The following is a 19528-nucleotide window of genomic DNA, read 5'->3' as shown; positions in this document are numbered from 1 at the left end:
CCTTCTCCTTTAAGGTAACTTTTATTTATGTTTTAGAACAGACGGTTCTAAGCAACTTTTCAATTGGTTTTCATTATTTTTTTTTTTTTCTAGTTTATAGTTATTGCCTTTTTCTTCTGACTCTTTGCAGCTTTCAAGTGGGTGTCGCTGTTACTCCCTCTGTAAGGCTACAAATGTATTGTTATTGCTACTTTTTATTACTGATCCTTATATTCAGCCTCTTCTATTCATATTCCAGTCTCTTATTCAAATCAATGCATGGTTGCTAGGGTAATTTGGACCATAGTTACCAGATTTCTTAAGTGCAAATTAAAGAACTGTTGAATAAAAAGCTAAATAACTTAAAAACCATTTCAATAATAAAGAAAATTAAAACAAACTGTCTCAGAATATCACTCTCTACATAATACTAAAAGTTATCTTAAAGGTGAACAACCCATTTAAGGGGTTGCTCACGTTAAAACAAACTTTTAATATGATGCAGAGACTGATATTCTGAGACAATGTGCAATTGGTTTTCATGTTTTATTATTTGTGGGTTTTGGGTTAGTTGGCTTTTTATTCAGCATCTCTCCAGTTTGCAATATTAGCAATATGTTTGCTAGGGTCCAAATTACCCTAGCAACTTTGCACTGATATCCATAAGACTGGAATATGAATAGGAGAGGCTTGAATAGAAAGATGAGAATCAGTGACCTCCATTTGAAAGTTGTAAACAGTGAGAAGAAGGCAAATCATTTCAAAACAATAAAACAGAAATAATAGAAGCCAATTGAAAAGTTACTTAGAATTAGTCATTCTATAACATACTAAAAGTAAAGCATCCATTTAAAACATCATGCTAAACATGTAATGCGTTAATAACTGAACTGTCACACTGTTTCTGGCATTTTACTTTTTGCATGCCCTTCATTGTCATTTATATGCAGACAACAAAAGTAAATTAATCCTTTGTGATTCAGAGTACTACTCATCTAAATGAGGTTGTCTATAATATAAATCTGTAGGCTCAATGGGTGAAAAACAGAACATACCTGTAATCCTTGGGACACTGAACAGTTCTATTGCTTTGGTGTCGTTTCCCTTCTTCCACATTATGAATACCGAGTTCTAAAAAGAGAAAAACACAATAAAGGGAGATTAAAAAACAGTCAATGCTACAACTGATGTACTTAGGCAGCAGAAATACCTCACCCTATTTGCAAGAAGTCAAAATATTAAATAAATAAAAACAAAAACTCCCCTAAGGGTCTGGCCCAGGTGACAAATCTCCTCTTCTTCATGCGGCTAATCTTCAGAATACTACTAATTCCTCTTGATAAATAGACTCAAATATTTCAAACATACAAGGATTGTTTATTAAATTAAAACATGCGAAGAGAAGAAGAAAGGAAGGAACCTTGTTTTAATAGTTTTGATATTTTTAATTTGCCACCCCCGCTTGACGAAAATTGACAGTGATATTTGTATGAAATCTCAAAAGACCCGTTTATCACCTTCACTTGTTGGTTTATCACTTCTCAATAACTATATGAATTATCTTTAAGACTCGATTAATAATGAATTAAAACACCTTCACATCCATGTCAATCAATTAATGGCTATAATGAATTAAAGTGATTAATTATAAAGTGCAGGTGCCTTTCTTATTAAAAAATGTATTCAAATAAATTACTCCATAATTAATTATTTCACTCCAATCGTAATCCACTCTATGCCAATTTCTTAAATTCCATAATTAATTCTGTGTTCCACAACAATCAAGACACCATTACTTTAATGTAAAATAATCTTATTAATAATTGGTTAAACCTAAAATGAACTTGTCAAAGTGCTAGTGCTTCCAAGTGTTAGTATTAATCCAACTCCATTTCTTATCCCTTGAAATTCATAAATTAATAAAGTGACACATGCCAATAAGTTAATATAATTGATTTAAAATTGAGTTCATATATTTGACCAACGAAATTAGAAATAAATAGCAGGTGGAGTTGCTCCCATAGAACCTAACTCAATTTTTTTCCTAGTCCCTGGGAGCACCACAAAGCGGGATCAAGGCAGAAACTGGAGGGCTGCGGTCTCAAATTTTAAATCTTTCCTATCTTAGATGGAAGCGGCTATAATATACTATAAAACCGCAAACCCCCCAGTCATTGGAATGGAAAATAGAATTAGAGAAAGTAGAAGAAAAAGTTGTGCGCTAAAAAATTGCTTTAGCAATATCCGATCACTCTCCAAGGAGTGTATTTAAAAAAAGAGATAGAGTCAAATTTGCCCTGACACGTGTTTCGCCAATAGGATTGCCTTTTGAGAAAGCTATTGGCGACTAATCTCCCCGATCTGCCTTCCGCCGGCTAAAACTGTAAATCACCTGGGGCAGGTACACGGAGCGCTTCATTTTACAAAGTCGCCCGAAGTTTCCTTGTGAGGCAATTACGGACGACTTCAGAAAACGAATCGCTCCATGTGCCTTTCCCCTGGGAGGGCTGTCAAAGTTCTTGTCTTTAGTGTCCTAGCCTCCCGAAAGGTTAACTTAACCCTCCAGTGCCTGTGTCCCGCTGAGATGAGAGCGTAATCCCGTGTTGCAGTCGCTCCAGCTGACGTCACTGAACTGTTTTGCGCACGCACACATTGGATTTTCGCTGCTAATTGTCTGAAATCAGGGGAATGCTTAAGAGTGACGAGGGATGGTGTCCAAAATCTATTAACTACCAATAAAATGGGGGAGGGGGTGTTGACAGCTCTGTCTTTGATGATGCTGCACAATTGGGCAGAACTATAAAGAACTCCTCTCTATGAATGCTGTGGGGACTTAGCAGATATAGCAGTTCATTATATTTTTACAAAACATGCCATAACCCAATGTTTAAGTGGGTTCTAAAATGATTTTACTGTAGGGTATAATAATACTGTATTAATACAATGTTTATATCTGTACTGCTGGATACTAGTGACTGTACAGTTGAGCCACTGTGGGCTCTACCTCTGTATTGCTATAACTACACTTCAGGCTCAGCATTTCCACTGCTGGGACATTCTGAGCTCCGAATACGTACTATTTAAATATTGTGTATTTTATAGTTACATTTCTGGGATATAATTTTATGATTTTTTTACATACTATACTGGTAGAATACATTTGTGATATATGAAGCAAACTTTTGTCAGTACAGGATCCATTATCCAGAAAGCTCTGAATAACAGAACGGCTGTCTCTGTTACACTCAAATAATTCTCTGTAGTAACAAACTGGTACCTTATAGTCAATCCCATCAAAGATTTAATAAATCCCAATTGAATGCAACTATCCCATTGGATTTCATGGTTTAAATGATTTTTATTATTCATTTTTGCTTTGATTTGTTGGGGGGAATCCCATTACAATGTTCCTTTTATTATTACAATTATTTTGTTGCAATGAGATCTGGTCTAAAGATTTGACTCTAACAAAGTAGAAAACAGGGCCAGGGTATTTTCCAACACGTTTAAATGTCAGTATTCGTAACTAATGTGCTCACTGTACAGTTTATTTTATACACGTTCATATATTTGCCCAGGGGATTCACCCCACAGAGAATAAAGGCCTCAGAACTGCAGCACAAGTCAGTAGAGGATGCTCTTTGCCGTAAAGCGAGTGATGCGATTACTGCAAAAAGCGATCCCTCCGCTGTAATTCGCGGCTGTGTGAGACATACCAGCGGGCCATCACCCTATCCGATGTGGAATCCAAGAACGACCCGGAAAACGAACCCTACAGATCCAAGTACCGAGCTCAGGATTTGCTGCGAAAGGTGCGGGTGTTGCTGTGCCCGCAGGAAGACGAGAGCGAGGCAGAGGGGAAAGAGGAGCGCAGCGATGGGCCGGGGTGGGATAGGGGAGAGCGGCAGCGCCTGCTGGAAGCCCACCTGGCGGTCATAGAGTTCCGTCTCGGCCTGAATCACACGGAGACCGAGGAGTCGTCCGCTGGGGAGGAACATCTGGTTAAAAGCGGGCGGATCATAGAGCGACACCAACTGTCAGAGGAGGGCGTGTCTGTGTATACTCAGGCTCAGGTGTGTGGCCATGTATTTCACTGGATGTCATGGGGTTTTCTTCGGTGTCACATCCCTGTATCTACCCTCTGCCTGGCCATATTCCTATGTGTATATATTGTGCGTCTGTTATACCTCACTCTCCCACAACCGCCTCTACTTTCACCACAAAACATTTAGATTCCTTGCCTATTCCTAACATCAAGCTTCCAAGTGCACCCCCAGACAGAAACTGTAGTTGTGTGAGGCAAGATACAGGTTTTTTTTTTACTTGCATGCGCTTGATATATTGTCCTGCGTCCAGTGCCGGCCCCGCCCCCTGCGCACACGGGGACGCACGCGTGTGCTCGTGCATGCGGAAACTAGCGTGGACGGCCCTGCGTCAAGGGGTAGGCTGCTTGTGAGGTACGTGCCTGGCGCCCCCAAGCTTTGCGTCCTAGTCACGTGCCTCTTCTCCCTACCCCTAGTTCTGGCCCTGTCTGCCTTTCTTTGGACACCACTCTGCAAGTTCCCTTTATCTTTCCAAATATTTGTCACTATACATGTTTTATATACAAGTTATATTAATATTTTGTGTGTGTCTAGAAACTGGTGCACTGGTAGCAAAACCCAGAAAGGGAACCCTGGACTTAACTGCTCCTTAAAGGGTATCCTTTAAGATGAATGTTAGTATGCTACAGATTGACTAATTCTAAGCAACTTTTCAACTGGTCTTAATTATTTATTTTTTAGAATTTTGGAATTATTTGCCAATTTCTTCTGACTATCCAGCTCTCAAACGGGGGTCACTGACCCTGTCTAAAAAACATGCTCTGAAAGGCTACAAATGTATTGTTGCTACTTTTTATTATTCACCTTTCTGTTCAGACGCTCTCCTATTCATATTCCAGTCTCTTATTCAAATCAATGCATGATTACTAGGGTAATTTGGGCCATAACAACCAGATGGAAACCGAGGAGCTGCTGAAAAAAAGCTAAATAAATCAAAATAATAACAAAAACGAAAATCAATTGCAGATTGAATATTGGAAAGAGGCAGAGGAGGAGGGCAAACAAACTATTAAAATAAATGACCATTTGAAAACTTGCCAGTAATAGGCTGTTCTGTGGCACATCAAAAGCTTATTTAAAGATAAACTAACCATTTAAAGCTGTTATTGCTGCAGTGAGAGGATTGTATACTTACATATACAGCAGTTTCTTTTCCCCAGCATAAATCAATATCGCAGAAAAAAAAAAAAAATCATTTTGAATTTCGGTGCTTTGGAATAAAAATCTCACTGTGATTAACATTTCAGTTAAGAATTTGTTGTTAAGTTAAATGTTTCTGCGCTTTTAGTACTTATTTAACAACATAGTGCAAACAATATTTGCTTACTATTGGAATATCTTGTATCCATGTATATGTGAAATCAGCTGCAGATAAGGCGACAAAAGCCCTGGTTTTAGCATTATATTTTGTTTTCCAGAACAATCTGTGGGCTAACAGGGGTGAAATAAGAGTGGCACAGAGATACTTGGAGTCTGCTGAATCCTTATACTATCAATATATGAAGGAGGTAATTAGGATAAGTGTAAAACATGGCTGGAACCTCTTCTTTATCACAGTAATGCTTTTCTTGCCACCAGATGTGGGGGGGGGGCAGAGCTCTTCAGGTGATATTCATAGACTGGGGGTAGCTTGAAAGTTCTTTATGGTTAATTATGGGTTTGGAACAGTTTTTTTTCCCCAACTCATGCAGACATTTTCTGTTTGCCACTGAGGAAGGAGGGTATGGTTTTATTATTATTCTGCTGCCTCTTGTGAGTTTCAGGTAAGATCTGAATCACTATCCTTAAACTGTCTGGAAATTCATTAATACTTAATCCTTAATGAATCTATAAGGATAACTGAAATGTGGACAACGTTATGTTCTTAAGTGGAAGGCATTCACCCCTTTCGCTAACAAACACAGTTGTTAGAGGCAGGGATTTATCTTCAGACAGTCTCTGTTGGAAGCTTTGCGTATCAGTCAGGGCTGGCTTATGTTCATAGAGACAGATCTGCACTCTGCTCTTTTCTTTAGGTTCAGAAGGAAAATGGAGAACTGTTCTGATGTTACTTTGCTCAGGAAAGAGATGAGAAGCCTCAGATGACCATGTCTTTCCTGAGCAGATTAACATCTGAACACTTTTCCTTCTGAGCGTCTCTGTCTGACTGTACAGTTACAAGAATGAACCAGTAGGTGGTGCTGTTGCTGAGCAGTGGACATATTTTATAAGAAGCAAGAATGTACCATTGCACTATATTCCTCTAAGTATAAATGTGCAACTAGACCTTCGCTGTGGCTCAGTGAATTACACTTCTGCCTTGCAGCACTGAGGTCCTGAGTTAAATCCCAGCCAAGGAGTTAATTCTACCAGGAGTTTGCATGTTCTTTCTGCGTTTTCATGGGTTTCCGTGGGGTACTCCAGTGTCCTCCCGCAGGCAGGTTAATTGACTTCTAACTAAATTGACCACAGTGTGTGTGTGAATGTGATAGGGACCTTAGATTGTAAGCTCCTTAGGGACAGGGACTGATGAGAATGCTGTATCTATGTAAAGCAATGTGGAAATGGCATGATATAAATAACAGGAAATAAATAAAATAAATAAATCTCTCCTACTTCCTGCTACCGGATTTTGGGACTTTGCACTGTAGAATGACAACTAATCAGCAAATAGACATGCCTGTCAGGGAACTACAGCCTATGTTTGTGTGAATACAGGGCTGTTATTGGTTACCCACCTCCTGCTATGCTTCTGGCAGGGACAGATAGAACACTCCCACCACTCGTTTAATGCACAGAACAGGGAACAGAGAGAATCTATAGGAAGCTCCAGTAAAGGGACCATTTTTAAAATGAATCATAATTTTTAACCCAGATTCAAGCCCGCCCCATACATTATTTATCATTGCCTACAACATAAAGGTACGCCATATGTCCCATTTTAAGGGGATATATTGTGTGAAAAACAAGAATGTGTCAGTATATTACACTCTTTTAAATATAGAAGAAATGTGCTCAAAAAAGTTGTTTCAGGTTGAGTTATTGCCATTTCCTGCAAAAATCCAACTTATCTTGCCCATCTGTTCCACTTCCTGCTGGCTCCTTTCCCAGATTGTGCAGAGGAGCCAATGGCACTCATCTCATAGGAACCAATCAGCAGCTCAGCTGACCTGAAAGGCACCTGAAACCCAGGCCCTGCCCATGTGACTGCAGGGCTGCAATTGGCTATCCCCTTCTTCTGTTCTTCTGGCAGGGACCTTTAGAAGTGCCAACTCCTCATTTGAAACACAGACCGAGACCATAACAGATCTATAGGGAGCTCCAATAAAGGGGCCATTTGTAAAGATAACATTAATAATTTAGACCAAAATGAAACCAGCATCATATATTAGTCATTATTGCCTACAAGATCAGAGGTTTTTTTTTTTTTTTTGGTTATTCTATCTGTCGTCTAATGGAGGAGGGGCGGTTCTTGTCGCTGGTTTTGGAGCGAAAGTGGGATCTTTGTGGCGGACTACCCCGCCGCGTGAACCGGCCACGAAAAAATTTGCCCCGTCTGTTGGCTGATGATGCCCTACTTCTGGCTTGTGGAAGGAAGGTGCTTTTACCACCCGTCGCTTGTGAAATAATCTTCTCGAGTTCCTCGCCAAATAATCGTTGGACTTCTTGGAACTAATGTCCGCTGACCAATTCTTCAGCCACAGCGTTCTGCGTGCTGCTATGGACAGAGCCGAAGTACGTGAGGTAAGCTGTGAGGCATCCAAGGAGGTATCACAAAGATAGCTTGATGCTTCCGCAATTGCTTGTGCAGAGGACAGAAGATCAGTTCGGGGAACACCACCTTGAATGTCCTTGACTAGTGACTCGGACCAAGCCTGAATGGCTCTTGAGACCCATGCTAAGGCCAAACAGGGCCGCAGTGTAGATCCTGCTGAGGAATATATGGCCCTTAAAAAACCTTCTAGTCTTTTGTTAGATGGGTCCTTGAATGCCGCTGCGTCAGTGACTGGCAGCACGGTAGATTTAGAAAGTCTTGACACTGGTGCGTCGACCACCGGGGGGTTAGACCACCTATCAATAAGCTCTTTAGGAAAGGGATAGGACTTTGTGAATTTCTTGGTAGCTTGAAACTTCCTTTCAGGAGCATCCCACTCCTCTTGAATGATCCCCAGTAACTGATCATGTTCAGGAAAACAGACTGTAGATTTATGCTGTCTTTTGAAAAGAGATTTTGTCTCCCCTGTTTTCGACTTCGGTGAAATGTTAAGTACATCGAGTACCCCTTTAATAATACCCTCAACATCATGAAGGCTATCCTTTTCCCTTGCCTCATCCTGTTCTTCTTGCTCATCATCAGACGAAGCAATAGATGCCGGTATTTCCCCTTCTGACTGGGAAGAACCTTGTTCCACAGAGGAATCCTCAGAAAAATTGTGAATAACAGGATCCGCTTTTTCGTCATCAGGACGTTTGCGTTTACCACCGGATTTGTGGTGAAATTTAGCCAGCTCCTTTCCTAAATTATCAGCAATGGCTGGCAGTCCCTGAAGTGAAGCCAGTGACTGTGACAACTGTACTGCCCATAATGGAGGGAGTGGGTCTGTTGCTGGCCCATGAGAGAATTCCTGAGAAGTGCCTTGCACTGTATCTTCAGCTTGTGTTTCTGGAGGGGCCCCAGAGACCATAGCTGCCCCCTGCCCCATGGTGCAAGTTCTGCAAAGCGACTCACCCTGTGCCCCCTGAAATTTTTGTTGACACTTGGCACACACAAAAAAATTCACCTGTGCTGTGGGGACTCGTCCCCCCCGCCCTGCTGAATAGCCCCCCTGGCCTACCTTCTGCCTTCCTATGTAGAGGGTGTGGGGTAGCCAACCTGTGCCGTCACCAGACAAAAACGCTGTGCTGTGCAGTGCTGCTGAGCCGCGGGAAAAAATCCAAGATGGCCGCTGGAACGCACATGCGTTCCACTCGGCGCGCGCGTGTAAAAACAGCCCGCCGAGGAAGAAGACAGCCGCCATTTGAGAATGCTGGAACGCATAGACGTTCTCTCGCTGTGTTCCTCCTATCCCTCCTCCACCCACACTACTAAGGGAGAGCAGAGTATGGCGCAGTCTGTGAGGTGAACGGCAAGAGGAGGGGGCGGCGGGGGGGGGTAGTTGAAGGGGTCAACGGAGACAAAGTCATGCAGAGTCCAGCAGACATAGTGAACATATATTATATAATATATATATGTAGTCACTTACCCCCCCCTCACACCGGCCAGACCCTCTGTGCTAGAATTAGGACAGGCATACGCCTGGGTTGTCTGTATAGCCCACAGGCTAGAGTTGTGACCCCGGTGGATGTCCTCGCGTAGGGGGCTAACCATAGAAGTCAGGTAATCCTGCCTTAGGTGTCACCCCTGGTGTCAGTCACAGACTGACCGTAGATTTCTCTTAGAGGTAGAGATGTCCATCCTCCAGGTAGCAGGACACTTAAAAAACTGAAGTCTGAGTACAGTGTGTGGGGTTAAGCCTAACCTGGCACGCCCACTTTAATTACTTCAAGTGTCCTGCCTCCTGGAGGATGGAGCTTAACCCCATCGGTCCCTGTGTCCCCCTAAAGACGACAGAGAAATGTTTATTGAAACCTCATTGCTTAGTCCACAGATGGTTAACAAATTGCTCCTTTGTGTTTGTTATAGATTGGTAAACCGGCAATTGATCCTGATGAACATTTCTTCTCTGAAGAACAGACACTTACTGAGCAGGAAAGAACCAAACGGTAGGTAATAAACATTTGAGTTAATCATATTGATATATTCATATCTCCAGCTGTATGAGAATGTTATCTGGCAGTTGATGATATTCTTTTTACAGAAGAGTAATGCTTCACTTATATCCAACTCTGCTTTCTGGCTCAGGGATGCTGTTTCTTTATGACCTTGGCCAAGTCCCTGAAAGATCTTAAAGGAAAACTATACCCCCCAAACAATGTAGGTCTCTATTAAAAGATACTGAGTAAAACAGCTCATGTGTAAAACCCTGCTTCATGTAAATGAACCATTTTCATAATAATATACTTTTTTAGTAGTATGTGCCATTGGGTAATCATAAATAGAAAATTGCCATTTTAAAAAATAAGGGCCGCCCCCTGAGATCGTAAGATTCACTGTGCACACATACAAACCACATGTAAGGTCACATGAGCCAATTAACAGACAGAGTTCTGCCTTTTGCTTCCTCACTTCTTCCTGTTACAGTTAGTGTTGTAGTATTTCTGGTCAGGTGATCTCTGAGGCAGCACAGATAGAGTCACGAAATGGTGGTTCAAGGCAAGAGATGTAAAAGGGCAATATTTATGTAAATATATATTCCAGTTTGGTAAGATTCTTTAATATGTCATTCAATTTGATATAAACTATCTGTTGCTTAAGTATTCATTTTGGGGGTATAGTTTTCCTTTAAGCTCTACTTAACAGCCTTATACAGCGCTCTAAGCAATACCAAGTGCAGTAAAAAGTATTATATAATGTAATATTGATATTACTGCAGTGTTCAGACCTTGAATGCAATCTAAACTAGATCTCGATAATACAGGAGGAGATCATTCAAATACACTCAGACAACCTTCAAGATAAGAGACAATAATATACATTGATAGGAACTTCATATAATATAGCTGTGCCGACTAAAGCTGGCCAGTGTGGCCGTCCTGCCAGTTATATTGTTGGCTTAATGATTATTTAAATGAACGATTTATCCATTCATGGTAAACGATATGTGAGGAGACTTTGCAGAGGCTACAAGATCTAACATATATTGCCTGCTAACCGATTTTCATCAACAAAAAAAAAATTTTCAACCTGTCTGACTGTTGGGACGATTTGTTGGAACTATATGATTTTTTGCAACCCATCAGTGTAAGGATAAGAAGACAGTTTTATCGGATTGTGCTAAAATTAGACTATGCTATTTACAATTGTTATATTATGCCAAAAAAGCGATCTTACTACAGTGGAAGTCGATGTCCGCTCCCCCCTTGACCTCTGGAAGCAGTTAATTAATGACTCTCTTACAAAGCAAACGTTAATCTATATCACAAGAGGATGCCCTAAGAAGTTTGATGCGATCTGGGGCACTTGGGTATTAGCCCAGGCATAAAAATGTGATGTAAATGTATTTATATGGAATGATGTACTCTGTAACAACGTCCAATCTCTTCTCTCTTTCTCTTCTTTCACTCACTCTATTTTCTTCTTGTTAAAATTACAAATAAATAAAATCTTTATAAAAAATAAATGCAAATAACACTCTGCACTGTTTCTATCATATGATTTGTACAGCTAAAGGCGTGACCTATCTGTTTCCAATTCAATCCAAAACATTCCACACTGTTTACAGTGGCAAAGATGTTGTGGTCCAGGCCCGTACAGGCACAGGGAAAACATTCTCGTTTGGTATTCCATTAGTGGAGCGGCTAAGTGAAGACCAGCAGCCGTTGGCTAGAGGACGGGCACCTACGGTAAGAGTTTCAGAGGGCTTTCCTGTGTATACAGTATACCTTTCCTTCATCCCAAATAATTCCATACAATATTTTGTATATATGCACAGCACAACTTTTTAATTTGTACATAGGAACTGTAAGAGTTGCAAAAGTATTAATTTAGGAAACCTTAGATTCTGGGTTTGCTTCAGTCCAGAACTTTAAATTGATTGCTCTTGCCTTAAAGACCCATGAATATAAAATTTCTGAATTTGACCTGGCTCCTTTCTTAAATAGCAAGAGTACTACAGTCCAGGAACAGAATGTAGAAATGAGGAGATCTTAAGATCTGTTAACATACAAATGGTGGAGGCAACTTGTCACCTGTCCAAAGTGAATTTCTATTGGGGGATACTTGTAATGGGCCCACTTTTAATTCAAAAAAGGCATTTTGTAAATTTTAAGAGCATTGTATTTTCCATGTTAGGCAAGAGACGTCAATTTGTAGACATCTAGCAACGATAAGATATCCATAATATTATGTATTCTATTTAAAAAAAAATAAAAAAATGACTTGCTTCTTTCCCCTAGGTAATAATCCTTACTCTCACCAGAGAGCTAGCTATTCAGATAACAAATGAACTCTGCAGCATGACTAAAAAGCTGAAGGTTGCCTGTTTTTACAGAGGAACACCAGGCTTTTACATGATTGGTTTCATGTCAAATTCAGGCTCTCTTTGACTTGCATCACAGAATGCTACATTTACTTGGTTATCTCTTAATATTCCATATAGTTTAAGGCTTGACTTTAATATTCAGAAATAACATTTAGCTGGAACCATATTGAACAGTTTGTGGTATCCAAAAATAATTGGTGAATACCAGTGGTCCCATTTGGCTTTGCCAACCTACCCATGCTATTATAATAATTCTGTTAAAATAAAAAGACCTTAACTGTTAAGAGGACAACTGACTTAAGTCTTGGTATGTTGTATAACATTGGAGCCTACTTTTTAACATTAGCTTTAAAACTATCTATCTATCCAGCAATGTTTGTTATATAGTGAATAAAGTACCCCCTCTGTTAAATTATAAGGATATTATAAGTTACCGAGGAGTTTCATGACCATATAAAAACATAAGGCCGAGTGTTTTTATACAGGTCATGGAACTCCGAGGTAAACTTCTAATATCCTCATATTTTGCAACTGGGGATACTTTATTATAATACACAAATTTTAGTGAGTTCTGTGACAGAAATGACGACAGAACCCACCTTTTATAACTGGTGACATCAGAACTCACCGTTTACAATTTAAAAGATAGTCATAGCTTTTGTGTATTATATATCTATATAATATATATCTAAATACTGTTTAGTTTCCCAAAGAATCTGGATCTTGAGACATTTTTTTTTCAATTGTAGTTTTTGCCCTTAAGGATGGAATTGACTTCTTAGTTGGAACCCCTGGCCGCATAAGAGATCTTGTCCAAAACTACCGCTTGGACCTTACAGTTTTAAAGCACGTGGTACTCGATGAAGTTGACATGATGTTTGATATGGGCTTCTCCGAACAAGTTGAGGAAATATTATCAGTTCGCTACAAACCTGGTATGTTTCAGATCTTACTTTTAATGCTTTTGTGGCAAGAAGAGATAGTTTATTGACTAAATTCATTTGTTGAGTTAATTTAATTAATTACATAGCTCTCTGATTGGTCAGTAAGAGCTTGTGGACCTGAAAGTAATTCTGCAAATTTCCCTTCAGGCTGTTGAAAAGCATCTAAGGGCAGGACTCCACAGACGATTCCGACACGATGCGTGTCCGATGTGACACCTGCGTTTTTGCGCAGCGGAATTGTCCGTGGAGTCCTGCCCTTATGGCCACAAGCTGATTCTTGGCCTGCAGATGAATGCAGACTGAGTGAGCCAATCTGATGGCTCCTGTGTCTGCATCAGTAGTCACTGTGTCATCGTCGGTGCACACATAAAGTCGATTTTGGCATGGAAACGTGAGTATACATTTTTTGCACCAAAATCCACTCTTTGCTTCTGCACCCAGGCCAACAGTGCCTTTCTGTGGAGACACAGGAGCCAGTATAGGCCAGTGGATCTGCTAATTCGTGGCCTGCTGAGAACCAGCATTAACCTATGGGGCCACTTGAGGAAAAAAAAATTGATGTTTATACTTTATTATAGTACAACAGTCTACTTATATGTTTTAATTTTACTTTTTTTGAAGATCCTGAAGAAAATCCCCAGACTCTCCTGTTCTCTGCAACATGTCCAGACTGGATGTACAACGTGGCTAAAAAATATATGAGACAACAATATGAAAAAGTTGACTTAGTTGGACATAGAAGTCAGAAGGCTGCCATCACTGTTGAGGTCAGTGGCCTTTTAACATTTGCCCCATATAAGTGGCGCAAATACAGCTGTAAAATTGCTTTAACTAAAGAATATATTTGGCCGAGCTTTGTCAGTTAGTCAGATTTCCTTGTGGCTGCTTGTGGATTGTTTTTTCAAAACTTTGTCCTGAAAATGCAATTGTCAGCATTCCAGGAAAAATGGAATTGCTACAACTGTAATTCTCTTTGCACAACACTTTAATTTTAGGTTTCAGTTTGCTCTTTGGGTCTTTATTAACCCAAATAGATTTCTATTATTATAGATATATATTTGTTCCCAAAGCATTCACATTAATTGTATTTAATCATTTCTTTTTTTCCCCCCTTTCACTTAAAGCATTTGGCCATTGAGTGCAACAGGTCCCAGAAGGCAGCAGTCCTTGGAGATATAGTTCAGGTGTACAGTGGAAGCCACGGAAAAACTATTATCTTTTGTGATTCAAAATTACAAGCTCACGAATTATCCACAAACTGTGGCTCATTAAAACAGGTCAGAATAATAGTTGTATTTGTATGTATATGTGTAATATATGAGCCAGGTCAGAGCATTAGTCGTATAGGTGTAATATATATCGCTTACCCAAAACCTCAGGACGGTGCTCATGTCTGCTAAAAACTGCACTGGCCTTGGCCTTGGTAAGCCACTGTAATCACTAGAAAGTGCCTAACAAATTTTCACCCCTCGGTTATTATACCTTTCCTTATCCTTTAAGTAGAATATAGGTCTTTTTCATTCCTGTAGAACTGTTTTACTGGAGCTGTTCTGGTAAATTCCATAAAATAACTTTATTTAAAAATCTGCTTGCAGTCTGCCAAACCATTACATGGGGATCTCCAGCAGAAGGAAAGGGAAGTTGTCTTGAAGGGTTTCAGGCAGGGAACATTTGAAGTTCTTATTGCGACCAATGTAGCAGCTCGTGGACTAGATATCCCAGAAGTTGACCTTGTAGTATTGTACTCTGCACCAAACGTAAAGCCTAATCCTTTCTAACTGTAAGAACCCCTAATCCTTTCTAACCCCTAAGTTTAGGGGTTGTAACAAATTATCAAGCAGAAAATGAAGTTGTCCTGTAATATAAGATGATGCTACAGGGCTAATTATTAAATTTTGATGCTAGTTGCACTGGATTATGTGCTGCCATGTAGTAATTATCTTTATTAATGACTAATCAGCCTTATATTGTGACATTTGTATGCAGCCTTATATTGTGCCCCAGTAGCTCCCCATCTTCTTTTCTACTGATTCACTGCCCATGCTCTGTGCTGCTGTCACTTACTGAGCTTAGGGACCCACTCATATTATATAGTACACATAGAATATAAACAAAATAAGGCTGATTAGTAATTAATACAGATAATCACGACATGGCAGCACAGGAACCAGTGCAATTAGCATGAGAATTTAATAATCAGCCCTATAGCATCCGCTTATATTACAGGCCAACCTCATTTTCTGCTTGATAATTAGTAACGACCCCTAAGCTCAGCTTCTCAACAGCTGCTCAGAGCCCACTGAGCTTGTGAGTATCACAGATACTTACCAAGACGGTGACCCACTGTGAAAGGTTTAAAGTCCTGGGTCATTGCTGCTATTGAGAAGTTGAAACTTTAGGCTGGTGCAATAAGTTCTGTATATAAAATATGGCATTTTTAGCCACATTCATTTTTAGGGTTTAGTTCTCCTTCAAATATATGAACAGAAAGAAAACATACATTTTGATGTATTTTAGGAACCTAGGCCAATAAATACTTTTAGACTCCAGTGCAAATATTCAGTCAGTAGTAATATTTCTTTAACCCCCTCAAGTTATGTAATACATACAGAAAAGTGCTACTATATTTATCTTTTAATTGAAACATGATTTTTTTTTTTTCTTCAGGGTGTGTGTTTTGATGTCCGTTCTGAAAACTTGCTGTCAATGCAGGTAAGTTTCATCTGTATTAATGGATTAGTAGCAGCATAAAGTTAGTTGTGGGGCTTTTTTGTTTTTTCATTTGAAGGTTATACACTGGCCAGACGTACCCTAACTTGCTTTCAGACTACCCCCCCATCCCCTGTTTACGGACCTGCAGTTTGGGGACCACTGAGCTGGGCAGAATGACAAGCCTTTAATAAAGTTTCTCGCGCACTTGATTTTAAGTGGCACTGAACGAAATGTTCCCCATCTCATTGAGACTTATGTAACAAGATAGCATTATTTTTAACAGGAGAGCTGGTCAGATACAAGGCGGTGGCAATTTACAATCACAATTGAATTACCCGCAATTCAAGAATCTGAGAAAAGCTTTGATGGAGGAAGTTTTGGAGGAAGAGGGAGGAGACCTTTTGACAGAAGAAATAATTCCAGAAATTCATCGGGCAGAGGAGGAGGAGGAAGACGACAAGGCAGAAGTGGAGGATTTAGAAGGGGCCGTTAGTGGCTCCAAACATCCCAACTTTTTTAATACACCGCCATGTTCATATATATTCCTTCTTAAAGTAACTTAAGACATATTATATGCAATATAAAACTGTGTACTTAGCCCCTATTAAAATCTATCTGTTTAAAATGTCTTTGTTTCAATTACTTTGAGTATAGGACCATATGGACTCCCCCCTTCCTTTTACCTGCAACTGCATAGTAAGAATCACTGTTAGCTGACAGCAGAATCACATTGCTCCTACCTTTTAGCAGCAGCAACGTAAGACACCCTCCAAATTAAAGCTGGCCATAGACGCAAAGATCTGATCGTACGAATCGAGGATTCGTACGATTTTCGAACCGTGTGTGGAGAGTCCCGTCATTTTTCGTCCGGCGGAGATCGGTTGTTTGGTCGATCAGACAGGTTAGAAAATTTCTGTCGGCTGGCGATAATATCTCTGCGTGTATTGCCGATCGTACGATTTTCAGTGGGAGACTGTCACTAGCTTCGGTTGGACATAGATATCGTACGATTGCTGTCAGGGGCAGAACATTACTGATCTGTTCTTTAACTAATCTGACTGGTAAGACTTTGATCTGAATGGTTAGTGGCGGGTCGGGAGATGGGAAAGTCCGATCGTACGATGATTCGTACGATCGGATCTTTGCATCTATGGCCAGCTTTAGCCACAACGCACAAGGTTTTATTTGCTACGTTTAAAGGAATTTCTCAGTACTACATGTTTCTAATGTAGTTAGCCAAATATGTAATGTATAAAGGCTGGAGTGACTGTCTAACAGAACATTACTTCAGCTCTTGGTTTCCACTGATTGGTTACTAGGCAGTGATTTGAGGGGACCACATAGGTCACAACTGTTGCTTTTGAATCTGAGCTGAATGCTAAGGATCAATTGAAAACTCACTGAACAGTTATGTCCCATGTGCCCCTCCTTAAAAGAGAATTCAACAGTTTAGCCAACCCCCCCGGTTAATGCCCCTAATTTTATACTTACCCCTCGGTGCAGATTCAGGCATCGGACTTCACCGCAGCCATCTTCTAGGTCGTGTCTTTTTCTGGCATTTCTGTAATTTCTGTCCATTTCGGTGCATGCAGTTGTCGCAAACCAGTAAATTGCTCCAACTGCGCATGCGCCACTTCTCCGGTCTCCCACTGGCAGCCTACAGCAGGCTCTGTTTGTGTCAGGCCCGAAGGCGCAGTTGCAGTGTGGACCAAGGAGGAAGTGGTGGAAGCCAAGGTTCGAGGTACAAGGGGTTGAGCAAAAGAGTTGTCAGTTCAAGCAAGGTCGGTGCAGGCGGCAATCAGACGTGGTCAAGAAACAGGCTGGAGTCAGTTCAGGCGGCAAGACAGACGTAATCAGAATTCAGGCAAGGAGTCGTAAACAGGAATCAATCAATGCAGATAACACCCAGGAACTTAACAGGAGTAAGACCTATAATCGGGCGCAGAGTGGAGCATCAGACGTCCTAAAATAGGCAGAGTTTGGCGCCAAAACGTGAATCACGACGTCATGCGCCATGCGCCAATTGCGTGCTGACGCTGCACGTTTTTTGACGCAAGCGTCAATACGCAGCGTCAAGTTTGACGCATTCGCGTCATGTTTGACGCATCCGCGTCAACACTGCGCGCGGATCGACGCGCTGGCGTCCGTCGACCGCGTGGTCCCCTCTGGGCGCCGCCATTTTGGATTTGGCGGCCCTTCTGGACGTGGCGTCCGACATTGTCCCTTACAGTACCCCCTCCTCTACGGGGGGCCTCAGGACCACCACGATTGGGTTTAGAAGGGAATCTTCTGTGAAATCTTTGAACCAGAAGAGGAGCATGAATGTCCGAATGCTTGACCCAGGAACACTCTTCAGGCCCGAACCCCTTCCATTTCACCAGATACTGGAGGGAACCTCTAGAAATTCGAGAATCCAAAACAGTCTCAACCTCAAATTCTTGGTACCCGTCGACGGATACAGGAGCAGGAAAGGGAGAAGAGTGACCCGCCACGGCTGGTTTCAGAAGAGACACATGAAAAACGTTTGGAATCTTCATCTCCGGAGGTAACTGAAGACGGACAGCCACAGGATTTACTAGTTCAATTATGGAGAAAGGGCCAATGAACTTAGGGCCTAATTTAGCAGACGGGACCTTGAGGTGAATGTTCTTAGACGAGAGCCAAACTTTATCACCGAGAGCATACTGAGGGGTTGGAGAACGCTTCTTATCGGCATGAAACTTCTGGCTGGAGGAACTCTTCTCCAAGTTCTTCTTAGTGGTTTGCCAAATGGCGGACATATGAGAAACTTGATCGTTAGCAGCCGGCACATCGGAGAGAAGAAAATCTTGAGAAAAGGCCAAAGGGTGAAGTCCATAGACACAAAAGAAAGGCGATTGGTCCGATGAAGCATGAAGAGAGTTATTGTGAGCAAATTCGGCCCAGGGAAGCAATTCAGCCCAATCATCTTGACACAATGAGACATGACATCTTAGAAATTGTTCAAGAGCTTGGTTAACCCGCTCAGAAGCTCCATTGGATTGAGGATGGTAGGCAGAAGAAAAATTAAGGGAAATATTGAGGGATTTGCAAAGAGACCTCCAGAACTTGGAAATAAACTGTGAACCTCTGTCAGACACAATCTCTAGAGGAAAACCATGCAGACGAAAAATGTGTAAAATAAACAGTTTAGACAGTTCCAATGCAGAGGGTAGTTTACGGAGCGGAATGAAGTGAGCCATCTTACTGAATCTGTCGATCACTACCCAGATGACTGTAAAACCTTGGGAGGAGGGAAGTTCCACGATGAAGTCCATGGCCAAGTGTGTCCAAGGGCGGGAGGGAATGGGAAGAGGTAACAATAATCCCTTGGGAGAGGTATGACAAGATTTGGAGGCAGCACAAATGGAACAGGAAGCAACAAAGTCCTTAACATCCTTTCGTAAGGAGGGCCACCAGACCAGCCGAGACAGCAGATCAATCGTCTTCTTAACCCCGGGATGACCGGCCTGCTTGGAGCTGTGGGATTGAAGCAAAATAGTCTGACGAAGATCTGGGGGTACAAAGGCTACCCCAAAGGGAGTATTGGCAGGTGCTGAGACTTGAGCAGACAGAATTTGGGAAGCCATAGGAGGAAATAAGGCAGCGATAATTTTGGCGGATGGAACAATTGGTTCTTCATCTTCAAACG

The 19528-nt window shown here is 41.2% G+C and overlaps 1 protein-coding gene across 2 annotated transcripts in view; it reads left to right on the top strand.

The window, feature by feature from the left end:
• LOC121395372 (nucleolar RNA helicase 2-B-like) overlaps positions 1–16483 on the top strand; it is an 89808-nt gene extending 73325 nt beyond the window's left edge. Inside the window, exons 2-8 of one of the 2 annotated variants that reach the window (XM_041568769.1) lie at positions 9745–9824; positions 11386–11564; positions 12966–13137; positions 13768–13913; positions 14271–14423; positions 15814–15858; positions 16142–16483. In XM_041568769.1, coding sequence (XP_041424703.1) covers positions 9745–9824; positions 11386–11564; positions 12966–13137; positions 13768–13913; positions 14271–14423; positions 15814–15858; positions 16142–16351 — 985 coding nt within the window. In that variant the 3' untranslated portion in view covers positions 16352–16483. Of the gene's footprint in view, positions 1–9744; positions 9825–11385; positions 11565–12965; positions 13138–13767; positions 13914–14270; positions 14424–14741; positions 14940–15813; positions 15859–16141 lie in introns of those variants that run through there. The other variant, XM_041568770.1, reaches the window with a different exon arrangement.
• The last annotated feature ends 3045 nt before the right edge of the window (positions 16484–19528 follow it).

Source organism: Xenopus laevis, chromosome 7L (genome assembly GCF_017654675.1).
Source record: "Xenopus laevis strain J_2021 chromosome 7L, Xenopus_laevis_v10.1, whole genome shotgun sequence".
NCBI lineage: Eukaryota > Metazoa > Chordata > Amphibia > Anura > Pipidae > Xenopus > Xenopus laevis.
This window is presented reverse-complemented; position numbering and strand designations above follow the sequence as displayed.